Here is a 26,368-nt window from a genome sequence, read left to right on the forward strand (position 1 = left end):
AAGAAAAGTATCTCAAGCCAAACTGGACGCAGTAATGCTTTGAAACCCGAACGTGGTCGGGTATTTCAGTTTGTTGTCTTTTGCTCGGCTGTATCAGAATATCCTCTGTGTCTCCTCAGCAAGACGCAACACAGACGCAGAGACGGCCTGATAATCTGTTCTCATGAAACTGAAATCCAGACTCTGTTAAACCAACATCCATAATCCTCACTTACAGCAGACATACTTCATTAGTCCCCCAACGTGACTTTAAAAGCTGTTTTCAAGGCTGAAATCAATCACTGAGAAATACTTCAGTCTGCGTTTGAACTTTAAAGTTCAACCTGGATAAGTAAGAAAAAAAAGTTTTGTCTGATTATCGCAAAACTAAAACTTCTGGTTTATCAGGAGAAGGCTGATGACATGCAGATTTTCCATCTTTCATTTGGAGTCGAACTAAAGAGGTTAAAACTTCTTTTTTTGACAGAAGGGATGTGCCTGGCTCTATGGATGGTGTGAGGAGTGATGAGCCTTATCTGCTGTGAGGCGTTGGGGTTTGACAAGTGTTTTGCTGAGAACCTGTGTGACCAAATGGCCTGTCTGTGGGGTGAAACATCTGCTTCCCTTCTCATGCATTAACATCTGAGTCAGAAATTGATACCTCTCTTCACTGCCATATCTCATTTTGTTGACTTTCTGCTCTCATGTCTTCTTTTTTTTTATGGTTTTCAACAACTTTTGACTTCCTTGAGCTGTGAGACTGTTTTCTCTTGCAGTGGTAAGTTTCTGCATGGCAAGAGTTCTCCGCTGTGGAAACGGCGAAGGCTGTAATTACAACCATGTGCTCTTCGTGAGTTATCATCTTTTGGCAGAAAGGAAAGGATAGTGGTCACAGTGGTGATGGGCGCCTTATGAGAGCAGTTGGGGTGAATATTTCTGCTAACAAAGAAGTGATGCAGGAAGAATTCAAGGATCACTCGAGGCAAGAAACCTCGGAAATCTCCAGAAGCCAACTGGAAAATGAAAGTGGGAGCATAAACATACAGCTTGGCCCAAACTATCAGGTCCTTTAATCCTTGTTAATAGCAAATAGGTCATTCATCTCTGTCCTTCACAGAACATTATTGTTAAAGTTACTTGAGCTGGGATCTTGGATTTTACTTTAAATGTTCTTTCACCTGGTCAAAAACATGCTGGTTGAGTTTAATGGAGACACTGAAATGTTGGGCTTAAATGTGAATGAGGGTCTCTTACAGTATTTTAATTGGTCACAAACACAAATTTCAATTATTTTTATGTGATTGGCAAACACAACGTAGCTCAAAGCTTGAAGAAAAAAGGTTTCTGTTTGCAAATTTGTTTTCTGCAAATAATGCAAAACAGAGTTGCATTTCTCTCAGCCCACTGAATTAAATTACTGGCAGAAAAGTGTCTTCAGTATCTACCCAATATTTAGAAGATGAAGATGAAACTGGAATTAAACTTTTTGGACTACATGCCAAATAGTCTGTAGTCCATTTGGCATGTAGTTGATACTGTGAATACGCCATAAAACAAGGTGGTGGAAGCATCATGCTGTGGGGACGCTTTTCCTCCCCAGCAGAAACAACTGGCCAGATATGATGGGAGGATAGTCAGAGCAAGAAATAATTTAATCCTGGAAGAAAACTGGTCACCTGCCAGTAGGACAATAACTCCAGAGTTTATTGCTTAAATGGTCTAGTCAAAGTCCAGTCCTACATCCAATTGAGAATAAGTAACAAGACATGAAAGTTAAAGTTTGGAAGTGCTTTTTGTCTAATCTGACTGAGGATGAGTCATTTTTGCAAACAGTAATGGGCAAAAATGTCAGCCTTTTTAAAATGTGTAAATCTGGTAAAGACAAAAGACATGAAGTCATAAATGCACCATAAAAAAAGAAAACATATTGACTGAGTGGTGGTGAACACAAATGCATGTCAAACTTCTAAGATTTTATTTGTAAAGAAATTTCCAATACAGCACATTTATTTTGGTGGTTGCAAACTGACAAAATATTGATCGATTTAAGTGGTATAAATCATTTTGCAGGGTCTCTTCGAGGGACTGGCGACCTGTTCAAGGTATGCCCCACCCCTTGCACACTGACCACTGGAGAAATGGCCTCATCACCCTGCAAGGAGTACGAATGTGTAGGAAAAGTAGAGACAGATTGGACAAGGAGTACAAATGCATCCTTGTAAACTTTAGACTTAAATATTTCTCATTAGTTTTTCATCCAACAAGCAAAGTCTTATTGATCCTGCCCAATATGTGGGACTCTGTTTGGAAAATCTGTATTTTGCTTTTGTTTTTACTTCTTTCTGCTCCACTAATAATCCCTTACCTCTTCTGAAAGCTTACAGTAACACAAAAAACACAATTTCAAGGCCTTGGGTAAAACAAAAATAAGGGAATAAAGGTGAAACTTTAAAGGCTTCTATCTTTCTCGGGAGTTGTTTCTCTCACATCAAAGCCAGAGAAGTTGCTGCAGAAGACGCCTCAGCTGTCTCACTCAAATCACATGACTTCAGGCTTTTGAATCTAGGTGGCAACGCGTCTCTCTTTTCCCCCTTGCACTCAGTGATGCTCGGAAAACTTTTCAAAACTGATACAACTTGACCTTTGAGTTTCAAAGTTCTGCTAAAACCCACAGAAACCCTCTAGCCTCATCCTGACCCACAATCTTCTGGTTTTAAAACTTGCTACTTCCCCCAGATGAATTGCAAAGCATGCGGTGGCTCGACGCTTCTCTGTGTGTGATTTAGTTTTAATTTCACTCTGCCTCGGGTCTCGAGATTCAGATATTAAACACACCACTCTGATGCTCCGATACGTCTTCGTGTCAAAACAGACTGGGTCCGCAGCTGTTGTAAATCAGAAAAAATTGTAATCTGCTGTGACTGGAACATGCGAATCCTCTCTATCTCTATCTGTCCAACACACACAGAGGAACGCGTACGCTCTTTTAATCTCCTCACAGGCACAGTCTGCCTTAAGCCCACAGAGCCTGTCTTTGTGTTGGTGTTGGGGAAACTTCAAAGGCGGTTAAACATCACAGAGGGGTTTTGTAGCGGGCCCTAACCTTTTGACTACTGTGTGTAACACAAAGACGCGGTATGAGGAATGATAGAACCTCTATCAAACTCAACTGGGCTCACTCATGTGTCATGTGCTGAAAAACAGTGCAGCCGACCCTAATTATGGGAGCAGACATCTTAAATTATAATCAGTGTTTTTATTGCTGTTTTCAGCAGATTAGTAAAACGTAGGTGCCTGACATAAAAAAGACCTTTGGAGCCATGTCACTCTTCCTTTATGGGTGAGAATGCAGAGACAGAGGACATTTTCAGAAAATTGAAAGGAAGGAGTGAGCACTTTTACTTTCCACAAAGATCTTTTGTGCAAGAAAAGTTGGTTGTATTTTTAAAAGCAAATACGTGAAGAGGGAGAGCAGATTCTTCTTCTTACCACAATTTGACGAAACATTTTTAACGTTGGCTATAAGAGAAAGATCAACCTAAAGCTCAGGGATAGGATTGCAACAAAGTAGCAAATTGCAAGTGTTGTTTGTGAGCATAAAGTGTCTTGGGTAAGATGGGTTTTTATTTTTTATTTTCTCCCCTGAAAGGACAAATGTCTGCTTACATCCATGTCAACTTTATGAAAGTACATCAGTAACTACCACTACTTGCATATAATATTTAGCTTCAGCTGGGACTTTTTGATGTGAGCCAAATGGTTGATGGATTTTCTATCAATATCTTAGCAGCTCTTCCAACTACCCCATGTAGGACGACAGCTTTAAGTGACCAAATGTGTGCAACTGCATCAACCACACATTATGTGTATAAGTGAGACTTTCAGCTGCTCAAATGTTTTATACAACCATTGCTAATATAAAATATTCTGTTTTCAAGAATTGATGCAGGTTTGTGCATGTTGCTGACAATGCTGGTCAGAACTGGAGCACAAATTTCAGCTTTGGGCTGAATAATCCTTTTTTTTTTTTTGCCAATATATTCAGCCTCCAAGCTTTTGCTTTCATGTAGCATTTGTCTTCATTTCCTTCTCCTCACTGCATAAATGAGCACTTACATTTCAACTTTATAAGCTCACTTTTGTTTTGGATGGCACTGTGTTAATCATTGATGTTTGAATATGGTATTCTATTTTCTCCACTTTTAAAAATGGTAGTTTTAACTAATGTGGGCTATAAGCTTCCTACCAGATTTTGAAATTGATTATATATGCCCTTTAAGTGGTTCATGCTGCCTTTACTGCCAGGAGTTCTGCAGGAGAACTTTCTGTTTAGGACAAGCTTTGCTTTGCTTTGCGTGTCTTCCAAAAAAGGACACTGGTTCTTAGACAGTGACAGCATTTATGAAAATCCCTTTGATCCTCCTCGCTGCTCGGATATTATCTCATTAAGTTTTGTGTATGTTTGTGTTCAAGAGCCACTTGCATTAATGGTATTATTCAATATTAAAGCCTTCATCCGACAATTCAGAGTTGCAGCAAGGCATACTGATTAGCTAGTCAAGATATAATTAAATCTCTAATTATATCATTCTGCACCTCAGGTATTAAAAGTGATGTACTAACCTTGTAGCCAATTTCCTGCATGCAGACTGTGATATTTAATAGACATAGTACATCGGGGTAATTCAAATATCCATGGGAACAATCATAAACTGCTGTTTGATTTCTTAAACTGACACTGCTAAAGATTAAGGACTGAGTTGTTACAATATATGGCTTAGGATGGGATATGTAAATGAAATTATAGAGCTAATTATCGCCAGAGTGCCGGAATATCACATACTGGCATATTGAACACAGAGTTGGCAGGAAGAGTTTTACTCAAACTATTGAATTCTTAAAACAATAAAAAAAAAAATAGGTGGGAAAGTAATTAACATTGATTCCTGATGTTGACCTGCTTAAGTGTATCTTATTATGCCATAATTACAAATAAATATTTTAATAAACAGGAATAAAACCACCAAAGAACAAACAGTGAGCTTGTAGTACGCTCTGATAAATATAATTAATATGAGTGTTACGTAAAACAAAAACTGACATCTGAAAGTGGATGAGAAATTTGTGAGGTCAAAAGAAAGACCAGTCATGGTTTTTTTTTTTTTTTTTTTTTTTTTTTTTTTTTTTTTTTTTTTTTTTTTGCTTTCTTTGTTGCGTCCAGCAAAGGCGAAAGCTCTTCTGGTGCAGCCAAAACATGAAAGCTGTAAATGTGTGTAGAAAACAGAGGCGGCCTTAAAGAACAATGAGCTAATCAGCCGAGGAAATTATGGCTTGTGGGTTGATGTCAGTCAAGGAAGTGCGTAAATGCTGCGGGAAAAAAACATACAGCCCATTGTCTTTATAATCACTCGAAATGAGCTGCAAATAATTTCTCGATCGGCTACACAAAAGCCTGAACACGCTTTAGCAGAAAGGAGACGCAGAATAAAGCTCAAGTAACACAACGGCGACTGTTTTAGAGTAGAAGGGATTTTAGTTTTACAGTTGGATCTGCATGTTTCTTTGAAACACTGGATTTTATTTTTTTATTTCTTAAAGGGCCATTACACCAACCTTTAACCTAAATCCCACCATGGCTTTTTATACAGGATTAGAGTAAATCCAATCATTCAGCTAGTGGGACATCACCCACTAGGCACGATATTGCTTAAAAGACAGAAAAACTGACACTATCTACCAAGGTATTTTCTGCTTTTGCTACCATTTTCTGTTCCTCAGAGAATGGTAAACTTTGCTCAGACTAGCCTGTGTGATGCTAGGTTTGAACCTGAGCAAAACAGCTAAATCCAAATGCATTGATTTGCAGCCTTGTGATTGGCTGATTCACGATTTGTGCTAACAAGCAGTTGAGAAATTAAAACAAAGATTTCTGCGTTAGTTGGAAAATAAAATTAGATTTTGATTTCTTTGCTGTAGTGTTCTTTTACCAACTTAAACATGTAATGTTATATATTCACACTGCATCCTAAATGACAGTGGGGAGGTTTTCCTACTAATTCTGTTTCCCACAGAATGAGATGAAGAGAAATCGGAGACACATTGACAAGAAAGAAAAAGAAAAAGTGCTCCATCGCCGTCTACACAAGGTCACAGTCCCTTTCTATCATCGCAGCCTCACGTTGGCACACAGGTGTCAGAAAGATACCTGCAGCTGAAAATAGCCCTTGCAGAGCAGCTGTCAGTTGACAGGTCGTATTACTGTGAAATCCGAGCATGAAGGGAAATCATAAATTACATTAGCTCTTGATAAGCACATCTGATCAAAAACATTGTGCTTTTTACTTGGTAAAAGCAAGGTTCTTTTCTGATTATATTTGCAGAATATAAATGGAAACAGATACTGTCCAAGATCTTATATTTTCTACATAAACCTATATTTTAAGAGATGCTTGTCTCGCATGTTACCAGAAACAAATATCTTAGTAGAATGAAAATCATTTCAAATATTCAGGGGTAGGAATCCTATTGAGCGTAACGTTACACAAGGCAAATATCACTAAAAATCTCCCGTACTCTTTCAGAAATTAGAGATTGACTAATTTATAAACACCACAATGAATTAGCTTTGAACTGATAACTGTAATCCAGGTTATGGCCTTTCCTTCAAATTAGGGATGCACAATATTATCGGCATGGTATCGATCGATATGACGTGTAAAATTTTATATCGGACATCGGCCATTCTGTCAAAACAATTCACGATGTTTTATATGACAAACCAGTGACAATAATGCCTGCAGCAAAGCGTCATAAAACACTGTTAAGTATTAAGGCACAACTGATGTTGCTCGTGAAGAGGCTGAGTTTAGTTTTGTGAAGATTTACAAATTTGCAGTGTTTGAAAAGATATATCGTAAACAAATTCGACATTGAACATAAGTTGAAAGTGTTACATAATTTCCAGCCTCCCTTTTAGCATTTGCATTTGGTAGAGGGTTAAATTGACAAAGACAATGCAGTATTTTAATTCCACAGTAGAGAAAGCCATACAGCTTCAGTAAGTAGGTATAGAAAAAAATATCAATATTGGTATTGCTTATCAGCCAAATGAGTTTTAGTATATCGGCATATCGGATATCGACCAAAAATCCAATATCGTGCATCCCTACTTCAAGGAAAGACGTTTTTGAGGAGTAGTGTAGCCTAGGCTGACTCAAATTCTCTGTCACTACACAAACAAAAGGAGAAACAGAGAAAAGCTTTTGACCACTCTGCAGCTGCAATATCTCAGCAGATTTTATATCACCTCAGATCCTCCTCTCCTCTATTTCGTCTCCTTGCATATCTTCCCCTTATCCTCCACATAACCTTCAGTGCAACATTATTGTTCTATTCTCTTTAATAAATCTTCATCACGTGACCCTCCATTCGTTCATCCCCAAAGTCTCTTTCCTTGAAGTCTCTTTCCATCCCCCTACTTTCCTTCCACCTCACCAATAATGAATCCATAAATTGGAGCAACACAGCAGTGGTTACAGGTCGAGGTTGGGGGTGGGGGAAAGGGTGGATGTAACGGAAGGGGGAGGAAGAGAAGAGCCAGGCTCGACAGAGAAGAGGCGACAGGTATCTGAGAGGAAATGGAGCTAAGGAGAGGCAGGGAATGGATTCATTCCTGCAGATAGGAGAACTGATATGACATCAACTGCCGAAGAGACAGACTGCAACGGGAAAAACAGTCGAGAAGGTGCTGAGATGGAGGAGAAAGACAGGGACAGGGCAAGGAGGCTCTGTAAAATTGGTCTGGGAATTAATTTGCACCAGGTAAGGTATAGCCTTGGAACATGCCAGCCTAGTCAGATCAGAGGTCCTGTGGAAGGGAGACTGATCACAATGGCAGCAGATGGTGGAAGGAGAAATAGTCTGCTGATGGCTTATGGGGGAGGTGATGGAAGGAAAGGCAAGATGTTTGCTACAGAATAACATATACAATCCCATGAGAAGTATTGTCCACATTCCAGATATCTTCTCTTTTTTTTTCTTTTGCATTCCACTTATATGTTTCAGATCATAAAACAATATCAGACTTGGCTGAACCGATTAAATACAAAATGCAGGTTTCAAATTATAATTTAGGTTTTTTTTTCTAAGAGATGAAAGCCTTCCAAACCAACAATTTAAGAGTTTTCAACTTCAGGCAGTCATTAGGCCTGGATGTGGCTAGTAATATTAATCAACTTAACTCCTGACCAAGCCAGAGGTTGACTCGGATAGATTTCTTTCCCTAAAAAAACAAAATCATCATTTGAAAAATGCATTTTTTTGTCAAAATCAGTTCGATGATCTGAAACATGCATGTGATAAAAAAAAAGGGAAAAAAAGAAGAAATCTGTTAGGGGGTACATACTTTTTCACAGAATCTTAGCAGCGAGAGATGAGGCCTGGCTAGACGCACACAAAGCTCAAATGTACTGTGAAACACGAGCAACAACACTGCTACTGCAGTGGCCCCGCTGGAATGCCAAACAATGGTGCTGCTGGGTGTCGAATATAATCATTTGTCTGTGAATCATCACTTTGCAGCATTACTAATTACTCCGGTGGTGTTGGACTAATACATATTGGCAGCACTGTAGTATTCATTAGCAGATAAGATTTCTGTCTCAGCTGCAAATGAAAAATTTAAGGGGTAATTTTAATTTCTTTTACATCATAAACAAGCTTGCAAATGACTTTGGATATGAGATAATATATTTTAGCTGAAGCATAAACTCCAGATTGATGGTGCTGCTGAATGTTGATTCCTCATTTCTGCTGCATAAATTTATCTAAGTCATTAAAATGTAGATGAAATGACTTATTTGCTTGGTTTCAGACTCTATAATCATTTCTCATATGTGTACACTGTTTTCCACTTTTAAGTTTTCACAGTACAGTTGACACCTGAAGCCAGCGATGCTTAGAAACTACAGGAAGGAAGAGGAGGCTGGATGGGTGGAGCGGGAAATGAGTACTGTTGGCTGTGGTGCTCAATTTGCCATGCTGAAAGAGTGTTAAGCTGTATGGAGGCAAAACTGTGCTTAATACCATCAAAGCAATCAACACAGTGGAAAAAAAAAGCGAATATATAAATAGCAAAAAAGAGGTAGTCTCAAACCAAGCCATGCAAAAACATCAAGAACTGCTCACATAAAGAAAAAATAAAAGGCAAATCTCATCAAAGCTGACTTTTAGAGAAAAAGGAAAAAGAAAAGTCTGCAGAGCTGAAACTGAACCAATAAACGGTGAAACAAGCTGCAAAGGTGTCCCATAAAAATAAAAGATAATAATAATAATAATAATAATAATAATAGCAATGATCATACAGAAAAAACAGCAGAAAGCATTGTTTTGACATATGAAGCCAAGTTGCCATTACCTGAGCGTAAAACTCCCAACATTCCCCCTCGAAATGAATCTAAACCCTTGCAGGTAATTTGGGTGTAAGATAGATTTTAGCTTTTGTTGAGCCAAGTAATTCTGCATCTGCTCAGGTAAAGGCAACTGGAGGCACGGCAGCATGTTGTGATGCTGGCTGTAGGCATGCTGTCTGAAGTCTCTGCCACCATTGTGCTTGGATCTACCTACTGGTGCCTTTGCTGCTTCCAGCTGCCTCTGCTGTGTTTCCTCCATAGACAGGAAACGCAGAAATTCCTACCGCAGAACCAAAATAACGCTTTATAACTAGGAGATGGCGTGATTTCTCTCTAGTCCTAGATTATGGCTCTCATGCGGAGAACCCTCACATCTGATTGGCATCGCCAAATACTTTTGAACTCGTTTGAGGGTATTTTTTTCCGTACAGGAACAATCGGCCTATCAGTCTTGCTTGTCAACAGTTGAATTCTTCAAAGACTTTTACAAGCCTGTGAATGAAATGACTTCCTGTGTTCTCGCTCAGGTTGTATTCACTCCCCAGAAGGCTGAAGACGCCACAAATCTCTGTGTGAAACGAAAGCTTTCTGTCTGAGCTCAACAGCTGCTTTCTTATTGCTATGGCTGTTTTTACACCTACAGCATTTTCGCGATTGAAGGATCCGCCTCTAATAAATAACATTATCTGTTAATAGAAGTTTAAAGTTTTCATAACCCTTCAAGTTTTTCAGATTTCGTCAGGATTTGTATAATGTATCAATGCTAATCAGTACATTTTGGTGAAGTTGAAGAAACGTGACATAGTTTTCAGAATAAAAAAAAATAAAACTCTGACCAAATTCTCTGACCAAATCTCCACAGCATGATTCTTCCACTATCATGTTTCACCACAGCTAATTTCCTACCAGACACAGCATTTTCCCTACCAGCCAGATAAATTCAGTTTGGTCTCATCCTTTAGCCACATGTTTGGTTTAACCCCTTCACCACTTCTTATGTCTTTCCTTCAGCCGTTTCATTTTGCCGTGAGAGAATTATGAATAACTAAAAGTTGTTCTTTAGAGAGTCCTCAACCTGAGCTGTGGATGTGTGTAGCTCCTCCCGAGTCACTACAGACCAATTAGCTTTGATTGATGCTTTTCTTGTCCAGCCTGTCAGTTTGTCGTCATGTATTGATAAGGTACTGAATTATTTTAGTAAATATTCAAGGCCGGGGATGTGTTGTTTTATAACCAAACCCTGTTGGAGCTGATCTGCAACATCATACATTGATTGCTGTTTGTTCACAGGACAGCTGGACTCATACTGACATTCAATTATGCACAGCTGGGCTCTTATTTTCTAATTAAATGATTTTTTGAGATGTTAGGTTGCAGTTTTATTCATGTCTATCAAAGAAAAGGGCTAAAAATAATTCCATAGTGTAGTTCTCGTATATATTTCTCCAGGTATAAAATGAAAAACTGCATTTTCCTCCATTTAACTGTCATGTCCTTTGACTTATGTTGGTCAATCACATAAAATCCATATAAAATGTCTGGAAATGTTCAGTAGGTTTGAATAAGTTGGCAAGGGACTCTATTATTTTATTATCAATTAACTTTTATAGCCTATATTTTTAACAATGTTGAAGCTGGTTCTAATTGCAGAACCATGAACAAGTGACGTGTTGCTTTAATAGGGTGTGTTATACATCGGTCTGTCCCATCATAATGAACTGGCGGCCCTCCAGAGACCTTTAAATTCCCTCCTTCGATTGGTCCCTAGTCTCCTCCTCCTCTATCCTTTTCTCTGTGACTCATTTATCCAACGAGCTGCCCTTGAGGCGGCACAGCATTAGGCAGGTTGTTAACACAGGAGAAAAAAGGGCGTTCAATGTCATGTCACCGTGTCGCGAAGGATGGCACAGCCGGCAACCAGGCCATCTTCTCCAGGAAATAAATACATCGCCATCTTCCTTTTCAGAGTGTAATGGTCTGGATATTACATCTCCTATGGGACATTACAGTCCACAGATAATAAATCCACACTACTCTGCGTGTGTGTGTGTGTGTGTGTGTGTGTGTGTGTGTGTATTTGAGTGTGCATCCTAATGAGCGCTGAGTGTGTAGGTGCACATGGGTGAACGTGTGTCATCTCGCTTGTTTGCTACTTTTCTGCAGCTGGTTTTTCGTGCACAGCATGAGGCAATTTGTCCCCTAGAGAGAAAACCATCCACCATCTATACACCGCGTCAGCTGGAAGCAGCAAGGCAGCCGTAAATCTCAATTACATAAACCTCCCCTACCCCCTTCCACTTTACATCCCCACCCTTCCCCCCTCATTAGCCTGTTGCCACAGGCAACAATGGACCAAACTGACCGATTTCTGTTACGTTCCAAGGCTTACCAGTGGCTTCAGGTTGAGTCTGAGAGGGCACTGCCACATAAGGGTCCTCCCCTTTGTCTGAACTCATAGGGGGGTCCTTCCGCCCCAGGGGCCCCTCGGCTGCCTCGGGGAGGGCCGAGGTGGGAAGTGAAAGGGTGTGGTGATGGTGGTGGTGGCCTGTCGGACACAGCACAGGTTAACTTCTGCTCAGAGCAAACAGGACCAAGCTCCAGTGGACACAGGCACAGACAGACCAGCTAGACTGCTCACACACACGCACACACACATATATACACACACATTCAGTCCTCAGATGAATAAACACACACTCAGACAGCTGCTGGGCTGTGTGAGGGTTAACAAGGTGTTTCCCTTGTGACCCTCTGCAGCTCATTACCAATTACATGTGTGTTTCTAAGGATTGACACGTTTCCTCTTCCTGTCATTTCCCTGCGTGTCTATCGTCTCCCCCCGTCCTGCTCTGATTGACATGTCAGATCTCTGCTGGGTCTGTCAGATGATAATTTCTCCACTGTAGCCACAGGGTGCCCCGCTGTCATATGTAGGACAAAAGACAAACTTTCTCCTCACTGGTCCTGTTGAGGATTCTGCCTGTAACTGCTCTTTAACTACAAAGGAGCCTTTAACTCAGAACATTTTCTCCCTGCTGTTTTTTTGTATACTTTTGTTCATTTCAAGGTTTTGATCAGTTTTGTAGCTGTGAAGTTAAATGTGCATAGCTACAAAACTGATCTGGAACTTGGAGTAAACTTCTTGAACTTGCAGAGTAACAGATTCAGAGCTTTGTAAAAGCAATCACACCTCTTAAAGTGATACGTTTCCTATGTGTCTGGAGTTTATGTGATAAATCCACACAAAGTATGTTAAAATTGGGAATAATACATTGTCTTCAACTAAAAATAAAAACATATAAAGGGCGGTCCACATTCATATTCAGCTCCCTGAAATTCAAGTGCAATCAATTCATATCTGTCAAGTTTTAGATTTAAAACTATGGGAAATTCTTGAGCCAGTGCTACCGTAGGAGCAGAGGACGGTGTGTAATTATGTTTTAATACAGAAAGTTTACAGGAAAATACTAATATGAGAGCATGGAGGGGAAGAGGGGTAGTTTCCTGGCCAAAACAGGAGACCTAGGTATGTCAACTGTCAAAACTGAACCATATTGGTCCCTGAACAATCAGTCACCTTTTGATGAAACATGGCATCATGACGTGGGGATGCTTTTCTTCCGTAGAGAAGTGATATATTCAGAGTTGACGGGAAAATAGATGGAGTTAAATGCAGATCAATACTGGAAGAAAACTTGGAATGTCTTGATGTCTCCCTAGTTCAACCAATTCAAATTTCTAAATGATCGATAAACTATTTGTTTGCTCAAGGTGTGTTGGACATGACGGACGCTGGCCCTTGAAGACCGAAATTGGGCAACTCTGGTTCAGAAGGAAGCATGTTGGTGTGTCAGAATGGCCTAATCAAAGTGTCAGAAGTCAACTGATAAAACTGCTTAAAAACTGCTGTTCACTGGTTCATCCAAACTGCCTGAACTTTACTAATAAGAATGGGTGAACATGTTCATCTGTAAATACAAACATATTTGTAATGAATGGTGGTTTCATAAAGCACTGAATCGGAGGAGGTGAATACAAATGCACTCCACATTTCAGATTTTACATTGTCAAAAAGTTTGAAAAAACATCAGTCATTTTCCTTCCACTCTACTCTACGTGTTTGTCCATCTCAACAAACCTCAGTGAAATAGAAATGTGAGCTGTGGATGTGAACCCACTGTGAGCTCTTCTGTGGGTGATGGATCATGCGTATCTCTCTCCTGTTTACATGCAGACATTGCTTACACCGTCAGTTTTCCTCCACCCCCCTTTCTTATGCTTCTCATTGTTCTTCATGAGCAGAATTTATGCATAAGCTTTGTTTGACTGTATTTTCGAACCGTGACAATCACATTACCATCCCACATGCTAACAGTTAAGCCTCCCTAAACAGTTTTGCTCCTATAAATGGGATATACCATGATGTACTTAAGCCATACGGCAAGGAGAAAAAAAAAAAAAAAACCCCCGGTTAAGAGGGACGGAGCTTTTTTCTTCCTCGGCTCTGCAGATCTCTTCCCCCAGTTACCGCTTTTGACAAGCCCTCTCCGTGGAGGAGGTGACAGCATGGGAGTGTGTGTTTGTTTGAGGATGTGCACGTTCAATATGTGTTTACGCTTGTGTTTGAAGACGGGGAGGCGACGCCAGGAGACTGCTCACAACAGACCCCCCTCGCAGAATGCCACTCAAGGCCTCCTCCTCTTCTGTGTGGCGTGGCAATCATTAAAATGATTTATTTAACTATTGGCCCAAGGCTGAGAGATTAGTGTGACAGGCCTATTTTATAATTCATACCCCACCAACAGGGGAAGTGCAATTCAGGCAGATGACACACATACAGGGAGCCCAGAGACTCTGCACTCCTTCCGAGATCAGGAGAGGGGGAAAAAAAACTGCCAACGGATGCACATCCCTCTCTTTCTACAGATTAAAGAGAGGCGAGGGTGTCTCGTCTGGAGTAAAAAAGATGAGATTTTAGAGGCTGCAATAATTTATCTTAAAATCCATATCAACCGCCAACAGATAGATAGAGGGTTTCGGGAAATGGCTGGGACCGAGTCTGGACGCAGTAAACCGGGTGTGAGTTTTTTGTCTGCGCCTCAAAACGCACATCTCTAAGCATATTGCACACGAGGAGGGGGAGCACACCAACACAGATGCTTTTTGGATGACCCTGGATCTCCAAAAAGAAGGGAGAATCACAGTGGGAGTACAGCCACAGGGGGGTGAGTGAGAGGGCTTGCTGGAGAGACTTCAAAATATCTATTCTCGTCATTCTGCATGGATCTGACCGTTTTGATCTGGCAGCTGTGAGGCACTCTGTGTGTATGCGTGTGTTTGAGAGAGAGCGCGAGATGGAGCTGAGAGGGATTCACTAAAAAGAGCTAATTTGTCCTGTGATTAGATAAAGAATATCTTTGTAAGTTTACATGTAGATGAGAGTGGCTTTGCTTCAAGTATCAGCTACTCAGGGATGATTCTGATACCAGGGTCCCGCACATTTTTTAAAGCCCAAATTGCAGACGACGTTCTCATCCTGTAGAGACGAAAGTGAAAATACCAAAGTTCACTACTAATACTTCCTGCAAAGGTGATAGATGTATTTATGGATAACCAGATGTATAAATGTTTGATGGAAGGATGAATAAATGAATGGATGAATGTCTTATGACAACGCTGAAGGAACCCTGGTAGACCGTGGTGGATAAGAAAAGCATACGTATGAATAAAGCTGTGTGATGCTGTTTGGTGAGCATAAACACACTCTCAACTGGGCAGGTTAACATCTCGCGGTCTCTATCGACACCCATCTAATGCACACAGCGAAGAACTTCCTCACTATCAAAGCCTTTAACCACCAACAACCAGATCCATCCAATTAACAAAGCAAAGGTCATAGCTAATCAATGCTGCAGCACAAGCGAAGGAGGAAGATGGAGCTACTAAACAAAGGGTGAGGGAGAAAAATGTCTAACAAACTAAAGGAATCAGTATCAAAGATGAAAGATTTTCATCTCTTCCACCTTTAAACACCAAAAAGGAACTACGTAAGAGCGTGACTGACTTTCCATTACCTTCATAACCGGAAGGGATGTCTATCAAAAAGAAAGGAATGAAATCAATTTGGTTAAAACCTGGAATCATTAATAATCTGTCTTTACACATGTGGGAGGAGTTTTTCATTTGCTTGAGAGGGCAAGACTGACTGAGCTGATGAAGAGGTGTGGCTGAAGTTAAAGATTTAGTGGGGGAAAGGATGGAGCTTCAAACTCCATCCTTTATGAGTTTGATTGCCGTGAGGTGGATGAGGAACACTTACCATTCAGTGCCACAAATGTATCTGCAGAGAAAAAGAAGAAAAACGAAAGGAAACCTGTTATTGTGGGCAATGAAAGGGAGCTTATATGCTTTAACACGATGGAAAACCATGACTTTTAAAGTAATTCAGAGTTGGCTGGCAGCTCAATATTCTCTTTCCGTCCAATCAAAGGGAATTTTTCAGGGTTTTACGGCTGATGGAGGTATAATTCTCTGGGTTAGCTCATAAACACACAAATGAAAGCAAAGGAGAAAATTACAGCCTTTATAGAGTTATTTACTGATTTGATTCAATATCAAACACAGAATAAAGTTTCAGTACTTGTTTGCAAGTGCTAACAGAGTGCATTTGGTCCTGAAAAGAACAAATATACTGTCTCAAAGTGTGAAGAATAAAAGCCCACCTTTTAAGAATAGAGGCTGCCTTTGAATAGTCTTGTTTTTGCTTTCAATATAACAGTTCCTGCGACTTTTCACATCTACAAACTCAGCGTGCTGCTGAATTGTTTGTGTTTTTGAGGAAATGCTCGAAAAGAAACTCAGGGTTTGCCCAATGGGACACAGGGCTCTATTGACCAGGGACCGGAGAAACAGCGGGGAAAGGACACAAGAGGCTGAAAGGGACAGATGGATGGAAGACGCTTGAAAGAGGGAATTGTAAGGCCAGAACAGACAGGAGAAGAAAAAGGTGACGGCAGCAAAGAAGGAAACGACGGGCTGAGAGGTTAGCAGAGTTAACAGAGAAAACAGGAGACGACGTGGTAGTGAGGGAGGTGTGGAAAAGAGAAGGAAAGATAAGAGTGAAGAGGGCTTGCTTACTTTGGCAGTCTCCCAGGCCATCTGTGTTACCATGCTCCACGTCCTGCTCGAAGGCTGATCTGCAGGGAACAGAGATATCATGGTCAGTGGCGGAAAACGGGGCAGGCCACACCCAGCAACGCCATGAGAAAGCTAACACAGAAACACCACCACAGACAGCATACGCTGGAAACACAGCGTGGGATGCAGAAAGTCCCATGCTGTGCTGGAAGCAAAGAACACCTGGCAGGCACCCTGGAGACCTGAATCAGTGGTAATGCAGACGTCAGACAGTGAAGTAAATATCTAGAACAAGAGATGTTGCTTGGAGTGTTGAAAATAGTTTTTCTCTATGATTTATGTTGTTGGGCTTGTACAATGACTAACATTTTGTAAGGTTGTGTTTTTATGGCAGAGGAGGAGATAATACACGGCGACTTATAGCACATTGAAGTTATTTAGGGGCAACGGTGGTAGGAGTTTGTCCCGTTACCAGTGGGCTCCTGGCTTGGACTCCTGCTTCAGTCAGTGGTCAGAGGCTCCGGTGGCACCTTGCTCCTGTCAGACTACCCCAGGACAGCTACAACATAGCTCACCACCATCAGCTTATAAATGGATGTGTGAAGATCTTTGGCTCCTTTGGACTTAATAAAGTGTTACAGGTCATTTATCATTCATAAGCTAGAATCTGAGAAATGCCTGATCATCAGTGTTTCAGCTGCAAGTTGGAAAACAAGTAAGGATTCGACTTCAAGACGCACTTCAACGAGGTCATTTCTTCCACCCAGAGGCTGGATTTATGCTGTTTAGTCAGAAGGCAGTTTTAACCAAACTTTGGCATGTATTATAGCTTATTGCTCACTTATGCTAAGTAAGCTATGTTCAGTTTTCACACTCTGACCACACAACAGGACATGTTGTTAAAATAAACAGCCAACATTTAATGTAGTGCTGTTTGATCTTATTTTGGCACAGTACAGGTGGAATATACCACTGTCATTAGCTTAGCTTAGCATTGGGGGCTTGCTGAAAGCTCATTAACATTCCTATGGCGCTTTTATAGAGTCAAGAAGAGTACAAACTCTTATTTATTTTAGATTACAACAATACATTACTTATAAATGAAAGAGCCAATGGGTGAATGTGTTATTTCTATATCTTTCACTATTTATGCTAAGTTAAGCAGGAGAGTTCTGCTGCTTTTAGCTTCCTATCCAATCTATAAACATGAGAGCACGATCAATTTTCGCATGTAACTCCTAGCAAGAAGGAAAAAAAAAAGTCAATTTCCCAATTTATTTTCATGAGTGCTTCACATTGTGCAATCATTTCCCATCTATACTCCATCTGACTTTATCTAGCTTGAGAAGTAATGTGAGTGTGTAGTACAATCACATGGGCTGAGAGGAGAGCAGTGGGGGGTAACCGTGCTTGAGGGCCATCATATGACAGAATAAGAGAGATTGAGATTGGGATATGTTATTTTCTGACACAGTCTGCACCGAGACATGTTTTATCCCTGAAAGACCACCAAGCAAGCTGTAAGGAGATCGGTGAAACAGAGCGGACCAACTGTCGACCAGGATCACGGTCACGCATGACAGTTTTTCACCGCCACCTCGATTCCTTCCTCTGTACTCCTCCTCCTCTGTCCGTCCACCCGTCTCTCGTCTTCCTCACCCTCCACTGGTCACAATCATAGCACAAAGGAGATTATTTTCCAAAACACCGTCACCCTTCCCTTGTGTGGAAAAATGTAGACCTCACAAGCTCAGGTGATTTCTGTAAGACAAGCAGAGCTTTCCATCGCTTTAAAGAAACGTGAAGGCACAACACTGAAACTTTCAAGAAGAATAACGTGTTCTGGTATTCATGTAAATACCTCAGCCATTACTGTCACCCTATAGGTAGCAGAATGAGGCAGACTGTGATAGCCCACCCTGCAAAGGCTTTGAATGCTAGAGCATCACAAAAATGTCAAAAAAAAGAGAAAAACTATTTTGCATTTAGAAAAGAAATCTGAAAAATGTCATGTGTGTTCAGCCTCCTTGAATCAATTCTTTGTGGAAGCAACTTTTGATTAAATTAATGCAATTGCCTTGACTTTCACTGGGCCATTCTCACAACATTAATTTGCTTTAAACTAAATCATTTCGCTGTGGCTCTTCATAGCTTGGATTTTGTTTTATAACCTTTATAACATCTCCTCCACTTCCTCTCTAACATGTCTGCTGTGCTCATTGGTCCTCATATTGGTCTTCGTTCACCAATGTTTTAAAAAACCTCTGAGACATTTTCAAAAGCAGTTTTATTTCACAAAGTTGAGCTATTATTAGGTGACTCCCAAAAACACGTGACTGCAAACCACTCAAAATTTAAAACCATATATAAGTCCTTCCCAATTTGCAATTTTGCAGTGAGAGTTATGAGTACAACTTACTAGTCTCCTATTAAACAGGATTTCTTCATTAACAAATCCCTTTTAAAATCCAGTACTCAACAATAAGAGTAGCATCCTATCTTCATATGTGAAACATCAGTTGATCTGATTTTCTTATCGTTGTCAGTCACAGGCACGAAGCAGAGACAGAGTGATAAAACTAACAGCACAGATAGTCAAAACACTCCTGATATCTGACAAACGCTCATCATAGGCATTTTATCGCTGTGCCTTGAAATGCTGTGTATTTCCAAGAGCCTTGTTGTCATGGTTCCCCATATAGGTTGATTTTAACGTTATCAACTGTGGCAAGATGAAGCTTACATGGTTTAAATCCCACATGACTTGAGATGAATTAGCAATGAGCATTGAGTTTATAGATGTGGCGTCTGGGGTTTGCTTGGCACACAGAGTGAATGAACCGCAGTGTGAACCCTGAGTTAAGGAGGTCATCCTCATAGTGGCTGCGTTACAGCTACTGAAATGCAGTGCGTCTGAATGCGACACTGCAGGAAGTCCATTCAAGGTTAAGAGCCCACTGCAACAGTACGGTGTAATGCATATTTAAATCAGACTGGAGATGCGCTCTACAGATCTGGAGGGAACCAGGAATGGTGTTTATTATTTATCACCTAGCATCAGATATGATTATTATACTAGATGAGAGGTTGTATGCAGGGGACTTGGTTGCTGAAATGTGGGTCAGGCATAATGGCATCAATTATTCATATCAGAGGTGAACTGAAAAGTAGGGAATTTACTGTACGTACAGTATGATGCAAATATGCAGATGGGTCCCAAATAGCTGTCATTTACCTTCTTAATTTATAGCTTTCACTTCATCGGGTCTCAAACCAGCATATGGGCCCATAATATCTGCGTCTGTTCATATGATAGGCTGATTACAGCAACACAACCGTGCAGCTATTTCACAAAACACCAACCATTCAGAATCAGGTGCAATTATATGCATGAAAAAAGCGGGTGACTAGGGACCATATTGCAAAAGACTAGAGCACAAGCTGTTTGCAGGCAGTAGGTATAAGAGGCATAACTACACATGGGAAAGCTGGCACGCTACCATTGGGGCCAGATGGAAGAAGTAAAGGAGGGGAGGGTTGCAAGAGAGGAAGAGTGTGTTGGAGGAAAATAGAGGGATAAAAATAGATGCACAGGCAGGAATGGACATAAGCAGGTAAGACAAGTTATTTGGAAGAAAATATAAATCGGACCGCTTTAACAGCAGATACCACCAGGATAAACACTATTTATCTCTCGCTTTCAGAAATCCTGCTACATGAAGCAAGGGTACAACAAGCTTTCAGTCCTAAAATGGGTGATTATACACTAAATAAGGAGTCTATGATTGAGACTCACGAAACACAAAAAATGAAACCTTCTTAGAGTTTTTTGGCATTAGGACCACCTTAGAATTAGATGGGTATAAAAACTGCTGTAAATTATTCTTGGCTTTATTCTGCAATCATCAACAAGACTGAGGATCGACACTGTCTTCATCAGAGTCACAAGTGAACACTTCAACAGGGCGAGTGATTACAGACAACAGGATACAGGTGTGCATTATTCATTGGAAGTCTAGAACAAGTAATGTTAGAAGCTTATTGGTCAAATAAAGGTGGAACATACCTGTTGAAACATTAGGTTAATAGATTTTGCACATTAGAGCTAATAATGTCATGACCCGTGTTTCTGCTTATTTATTTTAAGGGTTTTCTGTGTTCAGTTTCTGTCCTGTGAGTTTTCGTTGTTTCTGCGTCTTCCCCATTGATTGATCCCAGCTGTGTCTCGTTCCTGTGATTTCCCTCCCAGTTTATTTAGTCCCACCTGTTGTCTGTGTTCCTCGTCTAATGTCGTATATCAGTTGTTGTGTGTGTATCGGCTCCCTGCCGACACACACACTGCCGTGCTGCCTGTATTGGACTGTTTGAGCTCTCTTTATTAAATCATCTTCATCATCATCACTATAACCTGGGTCTCAGCGTTAATCCTCACCACCTCACAATCACCGCTTCATGACAAATAACTGATTAGTGAGATCCAACAATTTATTCCTGTTGCAGCTGATTTGGCGCTGGTTTGTTCGAAATGCAAAGAAAGTCTTGGATTTATTTTCAAATCTGTCTCTGAAAATCCCAGAATGGCAACACTCTGTTTTCCTGAATTTGCTGCTAAAACCTTTGCCTTGTTATTGTCTCATGGCCATCAATGCCTCTCTTAATGCATCTGATTTGAATCCTGCAGCACAGTGGAAAATGTCAGAATTGTCAAGGGAATAATGACCGGATGGGAAGCGTCTGTTGGTTTATGCGTGTTCTGTGTTCACGAGGCCCATTAGCATGCAGAACCAGTCGGTTTTGAAGGAGTAGAATCAAACTCATTCATCGTCAAAAAGCCAGTTGAGCAGCGGCCCCTTTTTATGACTTCATCTGTTTAATGTTTTTTCCCACCACAGACCTTCTCATGCTGTTTGTTCAGAAAGTATAATCTGGTTCTGTGTCATAAGTACAGCCACAAAATTATAGCTGCAGCGGCCATCAGACTTTCCCCAGCACTGTACCCAACCCCAGGCTTTGGGCAAACAACACTTTCCATCCATTCATCTTTCCAACAACACTGCCGCTGCAGGCAGCTGCATTTACACACTGTAAAATTAGACAAATTGACAGAGGAATGGCAAGTTTTACAAAAAAAAAAAGTGGAATTTGACCAAGTCCAGAGGTCTGGTGTAAGTGAAACTGATGGTTTAGAGTAAAGCACAGATATTCATGAGCCTCAGTTGTTTCAATGCAGAAAAAAGATCCCATGTACCAGAAGGATTATGAGTGAATGTTTGTTCAGGTGGAAAGAGGAGCAAGAAATTATCCAAAACATTGTTGATTAATCAGTTTGTTTGAACTGGTGTTAAAGCTGGGACATACGCCTGCTATTACTTCAATAAAGTTTTAAACTCTACTGTGAAAATCATGTTGCATTAAAAAACAATGCATGATGGCTAAATGTTTCAGATTTATTTGGTGGAAAATAGCTGAACTTTTACATGAGGAAAAACATTTAAACTTTTTTTTTTTTTTTTTTTTTTGGGAGGGGCAGAAAAACACTCCAATCACAACATACAACATGTGAATAATTCCTTGTAAAGCTTCACAAAAAGATGCACTTTATAAAAGGTTCAGGCCTGAACAGCAGCCTGTTAGCAAGACAAAAGTATGAGGGGCCAATGGAGTGGAAACGAAAGGAGCTCTTCCGATCATTCCTGTTTAGGGAACATCGTTTTGTCACTACAGTTGGCAACCAGTAAGCAACATGTGTGTTAACCACAGGCGATGGCTGAGTAATTAGCCAGCTTATATCAGGTTGTTATATTCCCAATATTAAGCTATAATAAGCAGAATGGAAAAATGCATAATATTCTGTACAATAAGCATTTTTGGATAAAAATTACTACTTGTACAGGAAATATTGATAAAACACTAATAATTAGACATGCAACAATCGTGCTTTTCTTGTGATTTCACCTCTCTTTACTTACTTGGTGTTGGTAGTCACCTGTCGACAGGCACCTTCTGACACCCAACCACAGTATGGGTCCCTGGAGGCTATGCAGGATCTGAAGGACAGTCATTATTAACATCACATATTTTACAAACTGGAATTTAAAAAAAAAAAAAAAAAAAAAAAAAAAAAATTGTTCAACAAACGGATATAAAGGCTGGAATTCCCACATACTTCTTGCATCTTCCATGCCTTTCACAGCGAGACAGCGGCACTTTGACCACACAGGAGGTGAAAGCCACCCACAGAGCGTTACTCTTGCTGTCTATCTGCATCCCGATGATGCGCTTGTCTTCCACGCCATCTATACTGCACCTAGAAAAGCCAAAAGAGAGGGTCAAATGTTTGATTTATATTTTAATGCAATGAAAAAGACCAAAGAGAGGTCAGGACAACACAATAAGATTAAGAGGGGATTTAAGAGTTAGTTTCAAGAACAAAGTACGCAGATTAAGATGCAGCAGACAGATGAACTGTGGGCTCAGCAAGAAAACGGATAATGCTAGCCGAGTGTACACGAGGTCAGGAGCAGAGTGGGAGATAAAGAGAGATAAGAAAAAAGGGTGATACGGATACAACAGATAAACAGACAGATGGGCGCTGTGAGCAGTCAGCAGCACTTAAGTGTAAAATCCACCAACAGTAACTCAAGCCCATCCATCCCTTCCGCACGCGACCACTCCTCCACCCCCGTTAGCCGACTTTGTCTCCACTGCCCTGCAGGAGCACGCTCTAATCCCTCTGGGGTGTGTCGAGCATCCTTCTATCCTGTCTTTCCCTCCGTCCTGGCATCCCGCTTCTGGGATTTAATCTCCTGTTCACAGAGCTCTGGTCCTGCATTATCGCTCGCAATTAGGGCTTAGAGTCCATCTACACTGGGTAATGCACAACAATCGGGCCTGCGTTGATCTAGCTGGCCAGGCAGGGAGGCAAAGTCACTTACTGTACACGACTGAAGCCAGATGGCCAGCAGCCGGCGAATGCTCTGCTGCAGCCAGCAGGAGAGAGGGGGGAGAAGGAAGGGAGCTAGAGGGAGAGGAAGAGACACGGAAACGAGGAAGGACCTTCATCTCCTTCACATGGTCTCTGAATGCAAAAGTGTTGACCTTTTTTCAACACTAACCTTTGTAACAAAATCAAAGTCTAGTGTTTTTAATTGGGACTTGTGGAGTGAAAGGTGGAAAGTGTTTTAAAAATTTGGATTTACCCCTTTTCCAGATTACTTCATTTGAAGTTCCACATAGCGCTCTAACTAAACCCGCAAGTCTTCCAGATTTGCACCACCAGCTCAAACTCACTGAAAACAATTTACGTAAAAATTAATTCTCAAGATTCCTAATTGTTTTTAGTACGGACTTTGACTGTCTCATTCTGGGCCAAAAGTTTTATTTTATTCTCCTTTGACCAAACTGTGAATTGCATTTCTTATGACTTTCTTCATGTGACTTTAATAGTCATTCAGTCAAAAGATTCTCCCACCTCAGCTGTGGATCTTTCAGATGTTCAAATTCAAGTCAATTCAAAAACACTATTTTGATCCCAAAAGGAAACTGAACCAAGATGTTCAAAGCTTAGAATATTGTTTTCTAATTGACGATTGCTGCACTGACTTGTCTGCTCCTTAATCTTCATGACACTGTTTGCTGTACAAAATTCAGACAAATTTTTAACCTAAATGCACTGAAATAATTTCAAAATGCCTGGCATTTTCCATGAACATCTTGCAAAAGGAGTCTATCTTCATCAACCGTCTGTGCTGACATAGAAAATTTGTAATATTTTAAAATCGCAGTCGGGGTTCAGAAAAAAAATCTTTCCAACGGCCGCAAACAGCCCCACGGCCACACTTTGGTACTTATTATGCTCTAACCCTTCAGTTTCTCGTCTTTGGTTTTCATGACTGTTTTCTCTCTCCTGTGTCCGTACTGCCACCCCCCCTCTCATTCATTACCTCTCAACCAAATATTTGCTCTGGCAGGACTGCACTGCATCAGATTTTATTTTTTTTTTTTTTCTATTGCACGACAGCTCTCTGTTCACCGTTCTCAGCAAAGTTTGGGGTTAGAAAGGCTCATCTATACAGCACAATCCTACAAAGATGTGATAAATTAGCGGGACATCCGATGCTGGCTCTGAAGACAAACGCGGCCCTCTGCCTGAGCATGTACGTGTGTGTTTCCTTTAATCAGCCGGCATTTTGGAAAGAACTCGGCTCCAATGCGGTTGGGAACCGCACTCCAATGCTATCCAGAGCTTTAGTGTCTGTGTCTTTAATTTAGAAGCTGTGGTTAGGCAAAGTGTAACTTGATAAAACTCCTTTAAATGATAGAGTAGCCATCTGGGTGACTGGCTTCACTTCAGAGCTTGGGTCGGGGGAACCGGCGGGTAGCGGTGGAGCTAGTGGGTTGGCTGACTTGATCGATGGTAGAACAGCAGAATGAAACACTTCTGAATCACTTAACACACACATACAGAGATTAGGGAGAAAAAAAAACTGGCCCTCTTTTGTTTGTGGCAACTGTATCCATGTGTTCCCTCTATTGGACACACATGCTCACAAAGCTACGTACTTGTCCGGATTGTAGACGTTGAGCTCCTCGAGGAACAGGCTGTCGTTCAGGAAGCCTTTGTTCATTTTGGCCAGAAATTTCAGGATGATGCCCTTCTCGGATCCCAGGAACACGACCGTGTGGTTCCTGTGGGGGCCCGCCTCGTTGTCCACCACGATCCGCGTCAGGCGATACCTGGAAGAAGGATTACCGGGTAAAGTAAATCAACCAATCAGTTGATTAGTGCAATTTGCAAACACACATAACGATGTTTGAAAGAGCAATAAATGTTGACGCACATCAAGTAAATGTTTTGAGGTGAAGTCCAGATAATAACTGCAGAGCCAATCAGTTAATCACTTAATGGGCTTTTCATTGTGTATATCAAGTGTCTAAAAAAGACAACAGAGCAGGAGGGGGCTGTTATCTTGTTAATTAAATGTTATTTTATATTCATCAGACTGTCATAATGCCTGTAGGGGGTTAAAGGGAGAACAAAAACATGACATCAAAGTGTCTCAAGCACCCGGAAACAAGCACACATTTATGTTCTAATTGCTGAAGTTGAGACTATTTGACTCTGAACCTCGTCCATTTAATCTGTTAGAGCAACAACAGTACAGATTAGCTCCTGCAAAAATACCTTTTCTTTTTATGAGTCAAATCTCTGTTTTTAAGTTCAGGGACAAATAAATATTCTCCTCAACAAAAAGGAGAATAATTGCACATTGGTTTATGTATTTTAATATATAATGTGGAGAATATATGTTCTCCACATTGGAGATTGCATCTATTGGATCGGATTTGTTATGGCAACAGGGGCTGTTTTCAAAGGTTATGCAATAAATGTGGTTTTTGTTGCACTTCATTGTTTCTGGTATATATGGCAATATATATGATTTATTTTTCAGAATAATAATTGTATTGTACTTACAATTATACCAAATGTGGTGATAACTCCGAAACAAAATATGAAAAATGTCTGTTTTTCTGCTTCAGTGTACCATGGCGTTTCCCTGGTGGTAGCAGTGGGATTTCAACCCATTCCCTGTATTACAGTACCATTCCTAGATGGTAACAAGGTTCACCAAAAACAGCCCAGATAGCTCAAAGTTGTTTTAATGAGATGTCAGTGAAGGTTCTGGAATGACTGAACATTTTTCTTCATGTATAGGGCATACAGGAAGCACAGCACTGCCCCTCACAAAACTGTTGTTGTACACATTTGTCAGCTGCCAGAAATAGCACTACTATTTCTATAAGGGGAAAAAAGAAATATGAATTTAGATTTTCTGGCTGCT

General features: G+C 40.7%; 1 protein-coding gene across 3 annotated transcripts in view; it reads right to left on the reverse strand.

Moving 5' to 3' along the window:
• Positions 1 to 26,368, reverse strand: part of sema6a (sema domain, transmembrane domain (TM), and cytoplasmic domain, (semaphorin) 6A) — a 44,917-nt gene that overhangs the window by 5,650 nt on the left and 12,899 nt on the right. The window contains exons 6-12 of one of the 3 annotated variants that reach the window (XM_015052595.1): positions 25,089 to 25,262; positions 22,693 to 22,833; positions 22,496 to 22,573; positions 16,527 to 16,585; positions 15,709 to 15,729; positions 15,464 to 15,484; positions 11,779 to 11,934 (exon numbers count right to left, since the gene is read on the reverse strand). In XM_015052595.1, coding sequence (XP_014908081.1) covers positions 11,779 to 11,934; positions 15,464 to 15,484; positions 15,709 to 15,729; positions 16,527 to 16,585; positions 22,496 to 22,573; positions 22,693 to 22,833; positions 25,089 to 25,262 — 650 coding nt within the window. The remainder of the gene's footprint in view (positions 1 to 11,778; positions 11,935 to 15,463; positions 15,485 to 15,708; positions 15,730 to 16,526; positions 16,586 to 22,495; positions 22,574 to 22,692; positions 22,834 to 25,088; positions 25,263 to 26,368) is intronic. The other 2 variants (XM_015052596.1, XM_015052597.1) reach the window with 2 other exon arrangements.

This window comes from Poecilia latipinna, unplaced genomic scaffold (assembly GCF_001443285.1).
Source record: "Poecilia latipinna isolate Pla-1442-1.1 unplaced genomic scaffold, P_latipinna-1.0 Scaffold1121, whole genome shotgun sequence".
In the NCBI taxonomy this organism is placed as follows: Eukaryota; Metazoa; Chordata; class Actinopteri; order Cyprinodontiformes; family Poeciliidae; genus Poecilia; species Poecilia latipinna.